This window comes from Spermophilus citellus (assembly GCF_964194105.1).
Source record: "Spermophilus citellus genome assembly, chromosome: 5".
NCBI lineage: Eukaryota > Metazoa > Chordata > Mammalia > Rodentia > Sciuridae > Spermophilus > Spermophilus citellus.
The window spans coordinates 166551002-166566912 of record NC_138186.1 but is presented as its reverse complement, the minus strand read 5'-3'; the positions used below and the strand labels follow the sequence as shown (position 1 = coordinate 166566912).

Below are 15911 nucleotides of genomic sequence, written 5' to 3'. Positions count from 1 at the left end.
CAAACCAAACTGATCTCAGATTTCCTAGCCTCCAGAACTGTGAAAAATAAAAATGTTTGTTGAAGCCACCCAGTCTATAGTATTTTTGTTAAAGCAGCCCAAGCTAAGACAACATTGTCAAAAAGCATTTAAGCATGTATTAACTCACTTAATGGTATTCTATGGGGGAAAAAAGTGAACCAGAGAGTTTACATAGTTTTTCCCCACTCATGTAATAAGTAAGTGGTAATGACAAGATTCAAGTCCACTAATTCCAGAAGCCGCTTTTTCAACCTGAATATTGTGATATCACCTGTTTTCTTACCAGCAGTCATATCAGCAAACATCATCCAGTTCCAAAAATAAGGAGTATTGACTATGTACAACCCTAAGTCCTTTATGTTATTCATCAAGGCAGATTCAACAGAAACATGAAAACTGGTAATGTCACATTAAGAAGTCTACACAAGTTTAGTCATAAAATTGCACTACTCCTTGAAAATCTAATTTCCTATTGCACACCAATGATAACAGGACAGGTGAGTTCCATTCCATAGATATCCCCCCTGCCCCTAGTACTGGGGATCGAACACAGAGGTACTTTACTATGTTGCATGTCTAGCCCTTTAAAAAAAAATTTTTTTTTGTTTAATCTTGAGACAGGTTCTCACTAAGTTCCCTTGAGCTTGTGATCATCCTGTCTTACCCTCCTCAGTTGCTGGGATAATGGGCGTGTACCACCACACCCTGCTCAGGGAATATTAATTTAGCATGTATCAAAATGTTTAATCAGGGAGCTGGGGATGTGGCTCAAGCGGTAGCGCGCTCGCCTGGCATGTGTGCGGCCCGGGTTCGATCCTCAGTACCACATACCAACAAGGATGTTGTGTCTGCCAAAAACTAAAAAATAAATAAATAAATATTAAAATAAAAAAAAACCCAAAATGTTTAATCATATAAAAATTCAAATTGTATATTATTTTTCATTCACTTTAGAAGACTGAACAAAAGGTTAATCAAAAGTGCAAAAGCTGGGGTTGTAGCTCAGTGGTAGAGCACTTGCCTCTCAGGTATGAGGCACCAGGTTCGATCCTCAGCACCACATAAAAATTAAAAAATAGATATTGAGATATTGTGTTCAACTATAACTAAAATATATATACATATATATAACTTTTTTTTTCCTGCAGGCCAGGCAGTGGTACATGCCTACAATCCCAGCAACTAGGGAGGCTGAGGCGGAAGCCAGCCTGGGCAATCTGTATCAAAAAGCAGGGATGGGGCTGGGGATTCAGCACAGTAGACTAGACATCTTGCCTAGCAAGCACAATACCCAATAATGAAGGAAAAAAGGTTTTTTTTTTAAAAATTCTGGGGATTGAGCCCAGGGCCTTGTGTATGCTATGCAAGTACTGTACCACTGAGCCACATCCACAGCCCAATACATTATTATTATTTTTAATAATTATTTTTAGTTGTAGTTTGACACAATACCTTTATTTTATTTATTTTTATGTAATGCTGAGAAATGAACCCAGGGCCTCGCACGTGCCAGACGAGCACTCTACCATGAACCACAACTACAGCCCCCCCAGTAATTATTTTTAATACACCACTTAAGACCACAGATATGTCAGCTAGATAAGCAAAATATAGTCATCATTTCCAAATTAAGTTGAACTTCTGTTACAATTATTGTTGTAACTCCACTTCTGAGGTTCATTGGTTACAAGTTATGTCTAAAAAGGATTTTGCTTTCAGCAGAAATGACATGTTTTATATCAACTGTATATAAATATGTTACAGAATTCTAAAGACATGATGTCTTAGTCCTTGATAGTTAATGTATAATTACGTTGAGGGGGGAAAAATGGAACCAGCTTTAGCAATCTTAGCATTTTCTCCTACATCCCAATACCCCCATAGACTTAGTGATATAGTATATACAGATATGTTAGTGAAACCCAATAATACTGGCCTATGTTTCAAAACAAACATCACTGACTACAAGGATACACTAATTAACTAAAATCAGGCCACAGAAATAAGCTGCTTTTCAGTTCAAACCAAAAAAATAGCTGGGTGACTATTTTCTTTAGACTTTTCTGTATTTTCAAATATTTTTAAATTATTATTTTTATGTCAGGAAAAAAACACTAAAGTACAGTCCTAAACTCCAACTTCATTTTCCAAAAAAAACCACAGATTAATCATCATGTGCACAATCAAAACTGATGAATGGGCAGACCTAAATTTCAGCTTTGTGGCATGTTAAAGGATAATGATTAGAAATTCAGCAAGTCAATGAGAATGTGACGAAAGCTAAACATACCCAAAACAACAAAACAAAAAATTTTTACCAAAGATAAAGAGTTACAATAAAAATCTTTATTTAGGTTTGGTCAGTACAGGTAAGATATACTGGAGTCACAGAGCAATATGCATTAACAGGATACAACAGTTCATAAAAATTGAGTTAACTATGCACACAAATATCTTAAACATTCAGTCACCTAAAGAGAAAATGCACAGATGTATGGTGGAAAAAATTGTATCTAACACTGAAACTACTATAGGATTCCATCAACAAGTCCACCTTTTAGTGATAAAAATCTAAGGTACTGGGCAAACTTGGCAGTCATAAACCCACATCTACTCTAACAAGTCTGAATGGTGCGGAAGTATATAACAGCATGAGGAAGAATGCCCTTACACAGCACGGGTTCTAGAGACACAGATTTATACAGACATCATTGTGTTATACTTTTAAGGAAAGATTTCCATTTACAACTTCACATTAACTCATATAAAAATAACTTGACCCTACACAAAATGTCCTTTTAGCAACATTCAAAGTAATCAACTGTTACAATTTCCAAAGTGGCAGAGGTATTGAAGCCAGGGAAAAAAAGAAAAAAGAAAGGGGAAAAAGAAAAGAATCAAACAAAACAAAAACACACCCATAAAAAGGCAAGTTGTGACAAAAAGTATGCATCAATTTTCTGGACAGTATCCTCTCCCAAATTAAATGACACTGTATAAAAATTTGCTGGAAAAATATTACAAAACTGAACCCTGTACATTTACACTTGAGTCCAAGCCATTCTGAACGTGGCGGGAACCCACAGTTCGGTTACCTTTCCCACTCACTGCTTTCTCCTCTTGAGGGTCATGATTGGAGTCTGTGTCATTTGAATGATGTGTAAGAGAATTTTCACTGCCCGTGGGAGAGTCTACACTTTCATACCCCGCACTGAGTTGGTTTACGTAACTACTACCTCCTCTGCCAGTTCTCTCCTCTGAGCTGTTGGAGGCCTTATTACCATTCCCTGGAGAAGAAGGAAAGTCATCCTCTGTTGTGTTCCCCTCCCTGTGAAATCCAGACCCAGACGTCCTCTGACGGGAGGAGCTGCCATTGCTTGGTCCATTTGCCAGACGACTGCAGTCTTTACTTGTGGCCTCTGCCTGTTCTACAGGTTCAGAAGATGTAGTCCTGCTGGTACTTGGGGCTGAGGCTTGAGACTGCTGCTGTTGGTACTGAGCCAACTGCTGGCGCGTCTCCTTCAGTTGTTGCTGAAGAACTAGAATGGTACTCTGCATACCTTCTACTTCTTCGTCAAGTTGTATGATGAAGTCATTTAGTTCTGTGCAAAGGAGAGTCAAACCTACTTTAATATCTCTTAAAATATTTTAAAATATTTCTCAATAAAGTCATAAAGCCAAGCAGTCAATAAATACTAAGCAAGTAAAGAAATACAACTTTCTTTCTTTTTTGAGGTACTGAGGAGCACTTAACCACTGAGCTACATCCCCAGCCCTTTTTATTTTTTACTTTGAGACCAGGTCTTGCTGAGTTGCCCAGGCTGAATTCGAACTTCAATTTTCCTGCCTCGCCTCCTGAGTGGCTGAGATTACAGGCGTGTGCCACCAAGACCAGCTAAGAAACAATGATGCTAATACCATAACACATTTTAAATTTTTACTTGAAATTTTAAAATAGCCATTCAGAAATGAGTATGGGGGCAAATTGGATACTTCAAGTCATATATTAAAGAACTGAGCTGAAAATGATTCAAGCCATCCTGCTACACATAGCTGGTTACAGCCTGAAAAATATGACCCACATTTACCTGTGGGTTCACCACAGCCAATCCCCTTACTCCTCACCCTCTTAGTCAGTGTCTTAACTCCACAGTAGGTCCAGTCCTCAGGACAGTATGGTTCTTTAATTCTCTTAAGAGGTCTGTGCTGTTACCAAAGACTGCTTCACATGTAAGAACAAAATCACATAAAATACTACTAGGAGACTAGTTAAGATACACATGTCCGAGCTGGGCCCCATGGCACCTGTAATCCCAACGGCCCAGGGGGCTGAGACAGGAGGATGACGAGTTCAAAGCCAGCCTCAACAAAGGTGAGGTGCTTAGCAGCTCAATGAGATCCTGTCTACAAATACAAAATAAAGCTGGGATGGGGCTCAGTGGCCAAGTGCCCTGAGTTCAACTCCCTTTACCCACACCCCACCCCCAAATACACGTCTGTTAAGTTTTTAAAAGACTTTGGGAAAACAAAGTCCCTCACTAATATAAAAAAATCTCCTAGTTAACATGTTTACAAGTAGTACAAGTTAACCCCAGTCCTTTTTTAATTCTGAAACAGGGTCTCACTAAGTTGCCCAGACAGGTCTCAAACATATGATCCTCTTGTCCCAGCCTCTGGAGCCACTGGGATTACAGGTGTTCGCCACTGTGCCCAACTAAAAGGTAGTTTTAAAGGGAGTACTTGGCCACTGATTCTCTTTGTAATTAACCATCAGATATGGTATCCCTCAGTTTAACTGTTCAGTTTGGCTATGTGCCTCACTATCAGTCCTCTTCACAAACAGGAGAAAGAGCACTGGATGCACCTCTACTTGCCCCAAAGAGGACAGTGGCTAACAATTAAACTTGGGTTGTCTTAGCTAATTTAAATATTAAATCTCTTATTCACTAGGACCCTGATAGATAAAATTATATTCTTTTCAGACTACTGGAAATTGCTAAACATTTCTAAGATTCACTCTTACCGAGAAATGGTTAAAGATACACCTTTTAACCACCAAACAAACAAACAAAAATTTCTTATGCAATTTGTGGAGTAAGCAATTAGAGGGGGGGGAAATCCTAAAATTAAATAGCTGTTTTTTGACTTAACTAAAAATGTTTCATTCATAATTTTATATAACCAGACAGAGAACAGCATGCACAGAATCTAATCTATGTGATCATGCCTGGCAGTGTTTTAAAGCCAGTGCAAAGTTAAGCAAACTTTTCAAAAAACCCCTTACCATCCTGACTGCTTTTAAGTTCCTCACTATATTTCTTCTGTAAAGCCAACTCTGCTTCAAGCTGTGCAATACGACCCTGGGACAGTTGCCTTCCAAGCTCCTGGTTCTCCTGGATAAGCATTCGACACTTCGCCATTAACTTTTTGCCTGTTTGGCTGCAAAGGAAAGAGCCCACCATCACAAAATGAAGATAAAAATCTCTATAACCTTCTTTGCATTACTACAGCAGTAGATATAACACATACAGAACATAACTACTTCACAATAAATGCCACCCTATAATTACCATCTTCTTTTCTGGAACATGTCCATCTTCTATATGTCAGTATTTTGCCTATACACCAGCAAAAATAACCCCTATACAGAGAGTACCCAAAAAGCCTTTTTTTATTGTTGTTTCTTTTACATCAATAATCTATTCAACTCAAAATATCATTTAAAATAGAAACAGTACAGTTAAGTAATACACATCTTGCATATACCATATTAACTACACTCAGGTACTTAGCTTTATCAAACAAAAGTTCTTGAAAAGGTACATGCAGTATCAGTCATAAATATACTTTCTTTAAAATACCTATAAATGAATCAAAATATATTTATCCTTGCTAGAAAAACATATAAAATTCCTCCTACTAAGTAGATTCTCTGGCACATGAATATTTCATACTTCTCAAGAATATATCTATTCTGTTAAGTGAAGCACTTTCAGTATTACTATTTTAAGCCTTAAAACTCTTCTGAGCTGGGGTAGCGCAGTGGTAGAACACTTGCCCAGCATGTACAAGGGCCTGATCCCTAGCAGTGGGAATGGAGGGTGGGCGCTCTTTTCTACTCACTCATCAATGCCTCATTTAACTTTTTCTTTCCCCAGCCTAGGGACTGAACTCAGGGACATTCTATCACCTCCAGCCCTTTTATTTTTTGAGACAGGGTCTTGCTGATAAATTGCCCAAGCTGACCCTGAATTTGTTATCCTCCTGCCTCAGCCTCCCAGGTAGCTGGGATTACAGGCATGTGCCACAGCCGCCCAGTCTCGTTTAACTTTTTATATGAAATATATATATAGGGGCTGGGGATGTGGCTCAAGCGGTAGCGTGCTTGCCTACCATCCGTGCGGCCCGGGTTCGATCCTCAGCACCACATACAAAAGATGTTGTGTCTGCCGAAAACTAAAAAATAAATAATAAATAATTCTCTCTCCCCTCTCACTCTCTCTTTAAAAAAAAAAAAAAAAATATATATATATATATATATATATATATATATATATATATATATATATATCATACATATATATATCATATAGATAGATAGATAGATATTTTTTTAAGTCGCCAAACTGGGGCATAAGTTTTAAAATTTAATACTAATATGCAGCTTAGCTTTTACTGATGTGGAAAAAGATTAACTATGAATCACAACGATCAGGGATTACTTAAGACAAATAATGCAAACATAAAAATGTCTACCAAATTAGGAGTGCCTTACTTTCAATAGCTCCATTTCCAAATGCTAGTGCCATATACTGTAGTTCCTATAAGCACATGCACAGCAATGGCAGAAGTAAAATCAGAAGCCCTGATAACAGCTTTACTTCAGCCTCAGCAATACTGACAGAAATTACTGGTACTTTTAAAGGTATTAATTTAAGTATATAACTGTGATAATAACTTTGGGATGTGGATAGGGACAGTATGACATTCTTTTCACTGAATTAAGCTCAAAATGACTTTATTGGTTAAAAATATTTTAATTCTAGTTTTTCCTTGTTCTAGTAGTAATGCACTTTCCTGATACATTACTTCTGAGTGCATCTGATTCTATCAAGACTTAGAACTTTAAAAATGGGAGCACTTGATAGATAAGTCTTAACCTTTCAAGTAGTATGGCAAAGTTCTTTTCACTATCACAGCTTATGTTTTTTTTTTTTTTTTTTAAAGAGAGAGTGAGAGAGGGAGAGAATTTTTAATATTTATTTTTTAGTTCTCGGCGGAAACAACATCTTTGTTGGTATGTGGTGCTGAGGATCGAACCCGGGCCGCACGCACACCAGGCGAGCGCGCTACCGCTTGAGCCACATCCCCAGCCACAGCTTATGTTCTAACCCAACAAAAAGCCTGTATAAGTTTCCTTACAAAAATCTGTGGAACAGTAAAACCCACTTTAACACTACTCAAATGAGTACGAGGTGAAACTCACGAGTTAGCACATGACAAGGGTTTTATTCTTTTATATTTCAATTATATTAGCTGGTGTTCTTCATTGCTACTGTAGCTTCAGATTTATCCCATTTTTCATAAGCATCCTCAGACTTACCCTCCACTGAACAAGCACTTAGAAACCAAACAATGAGGAAATAAGATATTACGGACAACAACAACAAAAAAGATATAATGAACACCACTGTCAAAGGCAGTGGAATTCTCTCCACTTGGCTACCAATGCTGCAACAACTTTATTTCTTGCAAGGCATACAGCAATTAAATTGAAAATTCTTTTCTATGAATTTAAAAAAGATTAGGGAAAGAAAGCTGTAAAACACATTAATGACCTGACTTAACCCCATATAAAAACATCGAAAATTCTATTGCAAGCTGGGCATGGTGGTATACGCCTATAATCCCAGCGGCTCAGGAGGCTGAGACAGGAGGATCTCAAGTTCAAAACCAGCCTCAGCAAAAGCAAGGCACTTAGCAACTCAATGAGATCCTGTCTCTAAATAAACACAAAAAAGGGCTGGGAATGTGGCTCAGTGTTCAAGTGCCCCTGATTTCAATCCCTGGCATCCCCCCCAATGAGCTCCCAAAAAAATTCTATTGCAAAAAAAAAAAAAAAAAAAAAAAAAGATTTAAAAAAACTCATCTTTTTATAAATAGTTGATCTAAGATAACACTATCACTTCTAAAATTAGTGATAACTCAAACACAAAAACACTTTTCAAAAAAACTCTGTAATTTTATCTCATTTTTATTAATTATCTCATGTAAAATTTATGTGATGCATAACACACACAGACACACACACACACACACACACACACACACCCCCAAAAAAAAAGGCTTGGGGTTATAATCAGGGGTGGAACCTATGTTTAGCATGTGAGGCCCTACATTCAAGCTTCAGCACCTGCCCCCAGCAAACAGGGAGTGGGGTGTAGCTCAGTGATAGAGCACTTGCCTAGCATGTGCAAGGCCTTGGGTTTGATCCCCAACACAACTAAATAAGTAAGTAAAATGTTTAGGAAACAAAACATACAAAATAGTTGAAAGTCAGGACTGGAGGGGCAGGTCTATAACCCCAGCAACTGGGGAGGATGAGACAGAAGGATTGCTACATATTGGGCTGGGTTGCAGCTCAGCTGTAGAGCGCTCAGCCTAGCACATGCAAGCAAGCCCCTGGGTTTGATCCTCAGCACCACATAAGAATAAACAAAGGTATTATGTTCAAATACAACTAAAAAATAAATATTAAAAAAAAAGGAGGATCGCACATGAGGCTAGCCTGGCCCTGTTTCAAAACAAAAATTAAAAAGGCCTGGGTTTAATCCCAGTACCAAATAAATAAATAAAAAGTGTTTGAAAGATGAAAAAAAGTCAGGGTCATTCCTCTCATTCAAATGTTTCTTTTTCTTTTTTTTTTTCATTCATTCAAATGTTTCTGAAATAATTTCTAAATTATACACACACACACACACCCCATTTCTAAAACCAAATAACTCACAAAACAAATACAATGGGAAATATTTGAAGAGAAGGATTTTAAAAAAGGAATGAAGAAATGAACATTGTATTTCAAGGTGAAGGGAGGCCCGGCAGGCTATTTTGCAGAAATGAGCACACAATTACCTATGTGATTAAATGCAAACTGAAAACTGCCAAATACTAAAACATACCTCTTTAAATGTGCTGAAACACAGGCTAAAATGTATGCATTATACACATGAATGAAATATTTTGACTAAAGTGGACAATATAACTCAGGAATCTTTCTCCCATAAAATTAAAGCAGAAAAATACTAAAGTGGAAAAAAAAATACCACACATACACAAAACCCCATTCTACTTGAATTATTACACACTGATTATAATCGATGGAGCATTATTTGTTCCAAATTAATAATGTATTTTTAGTACCCAAAGAACTTTGGATTTATAGCCTAATTTTACAGAACAAAATTTCATTAAAATAAATTATGATTCACTAAATGGAAATACTATGTAACCATTAAAATATAGTAAACTATATGTACTAAAAAATGCCCAAGAGAAAAAAGGAAGGTGGTGGGGATCTACAAATCATTTGTATGTAATGGTATAATCACATCTGTTTAAATCAATACACATAAAATGATTGTGTATGCATACAAATTATCTTGATGATACCCAAGAAATTCAACCATGGTTACTACTCCTGGAAAGCAGAGTGGAAGAATGAGGTCACATCCAGGAGTGACACTCACTTTTCATTTCTACCTTTTTCCAAGTGTTTCAATTTTACATACAAGCATCTATCATCTTGTTCATTTAAGAGAAAAGTTTTACAATAACATGAATAATAGCCCACAGACCTCAAAGTGACTGTACCTGAGTGGCAAAGAAAGATGCTAGCTAAATTTGAGTACATGTTAATTGATACATTTGATGAACTACCTTTTGACCTACTATAAATACAGTTAGGCCATAAATCTTAAAAAGCACAAAATAAATACAAAAGACTTAATGTGGGCACAATAAGATAATTTAAAACACAATTTTTAGAAGCAGATTTCTTGCTGCAAAGTCACATAAACCACCTCAACCCACCCTCTGCCCCATAAATTCCCTAAAGCACAAACATACAAGATACTTACAATTGATTTGAATGATTAAGAAAGAACTTAAGTCACCCTTGTTAAAACTGCACTTAAACGATGGGACAAGCTGGAACATTTATCTTCTACTCATCTCAGACTCCATTATCACCAAGCGAAAATTCAAATTGGTGACTTATAGAATGTTCTGATGAAAAAAAATTCATCTCCAGGATTGGATGGAAGCATGAAGAAAAATAATGCCTCATTTATCTAAATGATCATATGAATTTTCTAGAAATGGTCACTATACCATTTTTTGGTTCGCAAAATGTCTCACTTAGGCCAGCCCATAGTTCCAACATATTATGTCCCCAATCTTCTGGCAGGCACCCTGTGAGACTGTCCCACATTAATTTCTACTACAATACCCTAGGACAAAGTGTCAAAAAGTAATAAGTATCAAGTTTCCTTGTCTTTTATGATACCAGCTGGAACAAAGTAGGTCTTTTAAAAATGAGATAGCTTTTTCCTTCACTTTGAGAGCACAGCAACCATTTTTCCAAAATGAATCTGCTCTCCATAGCCCCCCAAAATTAAAATGTTAAGAGTACAACAAAATCATAGTATTCCTTGAACTTTGGGGAAAAAAAAGCGACCATTCCAAGGCACATTTAATTTAATATCAAGAGTGTAATACAAAAGGCCCCAATACAAGGAAGGAACACATTCCCCCATTAACACCAGTGACAATGCTCTTTTAACATGTGCCTGTTGAATGGGATGGGGACTCATGAAGTTCACTACTGAGAAAAAATAATGCAGTGAGTCTCATCATCACAGCCAATGTCCTTATACAATCTAGTTGTGAAATGAACGTTCATAACGCTTCACACAGTTTAAACCTGAAGTTCAATACCACACCTTCATGTCTGCACAGTCCTCAGTTGTCTGCAGTTTTTAGAACCATTGATGAAAACCACATTGATTTAAGGCTCCATTATGTAAGAGAGAGCCCTAAGCTAGATGGTTAAATATATGCTCTACTTGTACTGACAGCTATTATTTGATTTTCTCATGACTATTAAAAGTTGGTTCTCAGCAGAAAAACCTTTAAAGGCAATATCACCTCATTTGACTTTTGACCCAGAAGTTCAACAACAATCATGAAGTCCACAGTCTTATTGGCAAAACTGATACACAGTGTCTCTAAGTCATTATGCTCAAGGCTAAGAGCGATGCATATTCCGTTTTTACATTTTACTGGAATTTTACATGTTCAATTCATGATTTTTAAATCTCTAGGTTTTCAATCCTCCAAACTGTCTGAAGACACAGTGTGCCACAGACTTAAGACTTCTGTTTCTCCCTCTATTTTCTTCAAACAGAAACATTTCTCAAGTGTCTACATGTTCTAGAAGGGGAATTTTTCGGAGGTGGCCTCTTCTTCGGAATAGTCCGACGACATCAGGCCTCAGAAGCAAAGGGAAGGGGAAGAAAAAAGAGCTGAAACACAAGGTTCATCTGGTAAGTTTTACATTAATCATTACAAGCTGCACGGTATAAGAATGTGGTTTTTTTTTTTTTTTTGGCTCAAAAAGTCTGAGTCTTGGTGTGGAAACGAGTACTTGGCTGTCCCACCACAGCTTTCTCGCAGTGGGACTGTCAGGGAAGTCTTGACTGGGGAGTATGATTTGTTTACCTATCAGGCGTAAACTTCCAGGCACTCAGTTCATTTTGGGCTTGTTCCAGTTTGTCTTTAGTCTGTTCCAGTTCGCCTTTCATTTTTAGGAAAAACAAGTTGATCGCTGGGTCTACCATTGTTGATCTCAGTTGGGCAACACTCGGCTGCTGGACTTGCTTGAGGTACTGAATTTGAGTCTGTGCAAAGCAAAAGAAACAATTATTACCAAATCAAAGAAAACATATGTAAAATGATGGGGGAAATGCCCTTGCATTAACTTGATTTACCAGCTCCATTTATTAAATCCCTATCCCCTTTGATCTTAAAATTTTTCCCCTAAGGGGCTAAGGGACAGAGTGCATGAATGCAAAGCTCTGGCTTCTCTCGCTGCACACACACAAATCAACTAGAAAAAGCACTGATTAAATTAAGAACAACTATAATTGAAAGTTGTTATTCATGCAAGAATTGTGGCCATCTGATTGCATCTCCATGTATGTGGGACACTGAAACAAAAAGGCCTCATCATTGCAAATATAAAACTACCACACACCAAAAAAAAAAAAAAGCTATATTTACTAAAGAATACTGACACACACTAAAAAAAAAAAAAAAAAGGCAAAGTTTAAAATATTAATTATAAAAGACTGAGTGGAGCCAGGTGGGGTGGCACATGCCTGTAATCCTAGCAACTGGGCTGAGGCAGGAGGATAGCAGGCTCAAGGCCAGCCTTGCTAACTTTAGCAAGACCTTTTATCAAAAACAAAAAGGGATGGGGAATGTAGCTAAGTGGTACAGCATGCCCTGGGTTCAATCTCCAGTACCACAAAAGAAAGAAAAGTCAGTGGAGTCCTTGATTAGTTGTTGTGATTTTTGCCTATGAAATTATTCTACATTAAAAAAAATCATAAATTCTCCTAAAAATATACCAAACACAAGACTATAACTTAAAAACATTTGCATTCCTAAATTTAAAAATATACAGTACATATAGTTATGTAAGTTGGCATTATACCTTTCTAAAAGCAAAATTCTAAAGCACCTTAAGTCAAAATCAAGTACATATCCTTTTTATTTTCCTTCTGAGTAGATTTAAATCACAGAATTATAAAGCTGATAGTTAACTGACCTAGTCCAACTGCTTATTTTTGAGAAAGAAAGGAACCACTGTTCAAGGATACAGGTAGGTCACGGCCACAACTGTGACTAGAATTCTAGTTCTGGGGCCTCCTGGCACTCAGCATAGAGCTGTTCCCACCATTCAAGAACCCCTCTACTTACACATGAAAACTTCAATTGCAACTTGAGTTGATTACATACTAGCACACTAAAAACACATTTCTAAAATGTGAAATACCGTTACTAGTATTAAATTCATCACTTTCTTCATATCCAAAGTAGAACTGATTCAAGATTCTGCTCCACATTAAGGCTGTTTTTAAACAGGATGAAGGCTAAAATTTCCTACAAAAGCTTTAGCACAAGGCGTAAACATACTAAGTGGATTAGGAATATATTTAATTACTATTTCATCATACAAAAGAAACAATGTTTAACTTAATGCAGATTTTTTAAAAGTAAATCAGTTTAAACAAGAAAGTACAACTTCTTATTCAACATAAAATCAACTACTAAGATAATTTAACACAGGAAGAATAAGGTATATCTTATTGTATAAAATCACATGCTGATATCACAGAGTAAAATGTGATTTAAGCCAGGCATGGTTGGTGGTAGACACCTGCAGTCCCAGCTACTTGGGAGGCTGAAGCAGAACTGCCTGAGCCCAGAAGTTCAATCAGTCTAGCTAGGCAAGAGTAAGACCCAATCTCAAAAAAAAAAAAAAAAAAAAAAAAAAGGAAAGAAAGAAAGAAAAAGAAAAAAAGAAAAGAAAACCCACAATAACAGAACAGAACAAAACAAAAACTGAAAACCCCACTCCAAAACAGTTTCTACGTTGTTCCTATATATAGGTTTGCAAAGTTCCAAACAATTAATACTTTTTGGTCATGAAGAGAGGCAAACATAACTTATAGAATAAATTCCACATGCTGGGGAAGAGAGATCACTGAGTGAAGTACTTTCAAAGTCAGTTTTACTCTTATGTTATTTTGACTTGACTGGCAAAAGACTAAAAAAAAAGAATACCAGAAAGGGCTAGGGCACTTGCAACATGTAGGTGGCCTGGGCTCAATCTCTGACACCAACAAAATATTTAAAAATAAAAACTAAAAAAATTCCTATTTTACTGAAACTTACTTTTTGCCTTTCAGACTATTAATCAATTTCTTTACCACTATAGGGATGGGATGGGATTGCATTTCCTCAGTTTTCCTAACACTATATTTTGCTCTTTATTTCCTAACACAATATTTTGCATCTTTAAATTTCATGTTTTTTTTTATAGGCTCTGTCCTAGTAGCATCATTTCTTACAGTTACACAAAAGACAAACCTGAGATCCAGCTGTGATTCCTCCCATAAACGTCCTTGTTGTTTCCCCAACAACATCCAGCTGAACAAGCTGTGCTGATTGTGCCTCAAAAACATCTATCCTGTCCTCCCACTCCCTATCACAAGCGGCTTTATTATCTCATTTGGACGCCTCCCTCTTCTTTGGACTACTTAAGAACTACCAACTGGTTTTCTTGTTGTAAGGCCATTCTCAAATCTATCTTAAATATGTGAGCCAGAATGATCAACTCAAAATACCAATCTGATCAACCACACAATTTTCCTGCTTCAAAATTCTTCAGTGGCTCCCTCTTACCGAGAACAATATGCAGGATCCCAGATCCTCATCCTTTCTTTTCACCCTCAGCTGAAACCCCAACTTTCCTTGGGGCTTTGCTCCTGCTCTCTGTATATAATAACTGAAGGAACCGGCTGTACTATGCAAGGCAGAGCTATGAAAAAGTTAGGTTCTACTTGAAATAATCTTAAAATCTAGACTGAAAAAGTAAAGGGGTGCTGGGGCTGTAGCTCAATGGCACAGCACTTGCCTAGCATGTGTGAGGCACTGAGTTCGATCCTCAGCACCACATAAAATTGAACAGGTGAAATAAAGGCATTCTGTTCATCTATGACTAGAAAAAAAAAAAAATAAACAAAAACAACTACAAGGGTCATGGCATATTGTCCACCAGGATTCAACCAAGCATGATAATGATCATAACTGCCATTATATGTGTATGTATGTAGAAAAGCTGGAGACTCAGACATGAGTCAATAATACTTAATGTCTAGGCAACTAGTAAGAAGTACCCGAACTATGATGTAAAGAGTAGAAATCAGGAGGAGAGAAAGAACTTAAAAGACACTGAAATGACATAAGACATTACACCATCCATTTATTCTCTCCCAGGTAGTAGCACTCTGAAGGGTATTTGTTAAGACATTCGTTACTGCTCATGGAGAAAAAAAGTAGCAGTGGTAGGACAGAAACTAAACTGAGAGGATGAAAAGTGGTGAAAAGGGGGGGGGGTCACAAAGTCTACTCTTTGTTCTTTCCTTTTTTAATATTTTTTTATGAACCCAATACCTTTATTTATTTATTTTTATGTGGTGCTTCGCATCAAACCCAGTGTCTCACACATGCTAGCAAGTGCTCTACCACTGAGCCACAACCCCAGCCCCTACTCTTTTCCTCAGTGAAGAAAGAAGCGAAAAAGTAGCCAGGTATGGTGGTGTTTGCATATAATCCCTGCAATGTAGGAGGCTGAGGCAGGAGGATCAAAAATTTGAGGCCAGACTGAGCAACTTGGTAAATCTCTGACTCAAAAAATAAAAAGGAGGGGCTGGGGATGTGGCTCAAGCGGTAGCGCGCTCGCCTGGCATGTATGCGGCCCAGGTTCGATCCTCAGCACCACATACAAACAACGATGTTGTGTCCGCCGAGAAATGGAAAATAAATATTAAAAAAAAAAAAATTTTTTTAAATGAATAAATAAATAAAAATAAAAAGGAAGTGCAGGGGGAAGGGGATGTGGTTCAAGGGTAAAGCACTTGCCTAGGATGTATGAGGCCATAGGTTCAATCCCTAGCATCACCAACCCGCCCTCTCTCCCCTAAAAAAACAGTCAAAGAGTTGGGGACATGTAGCTCAGTGGTAGAGAGCCCTGGATTTAATCC

General features: G+C 37.3%; 1 protein-coding gene across 2 annotated transcripts in view; it reads right to left on the bottom strand.

Moving 5' to 3' along the window:
* Nucleotides 1-2347: 2347 nt before the first annotated feature.
* WTAP (WT1 associated protein) overlaps nt 2348-15911 on the bottom strand; it is a 32115-nt gene continuing 18551 nt past the window's right edge. For both annotated transcript variants that reach the window (XM_081296679.1, XM_081296680.1), the window contains exons 6-8: nt 11800-11978; nt 5306-5460; nt 2348-3623 (exon numbers count right to left, since the gene is read on the bottom strand). In XM_081296679.1, the coding sequence (XP_081152805.1) occupies nt 3040-3623; nt 5306-5460; nt 11800-11978 (918 nt within the window). In that variant the 3' untranslated portion in view covers nt 2348-3039. The remainder of the gene's footprint in view (nt 3624-5305; nt 5461-11799; nt 11979-15911) is intronic.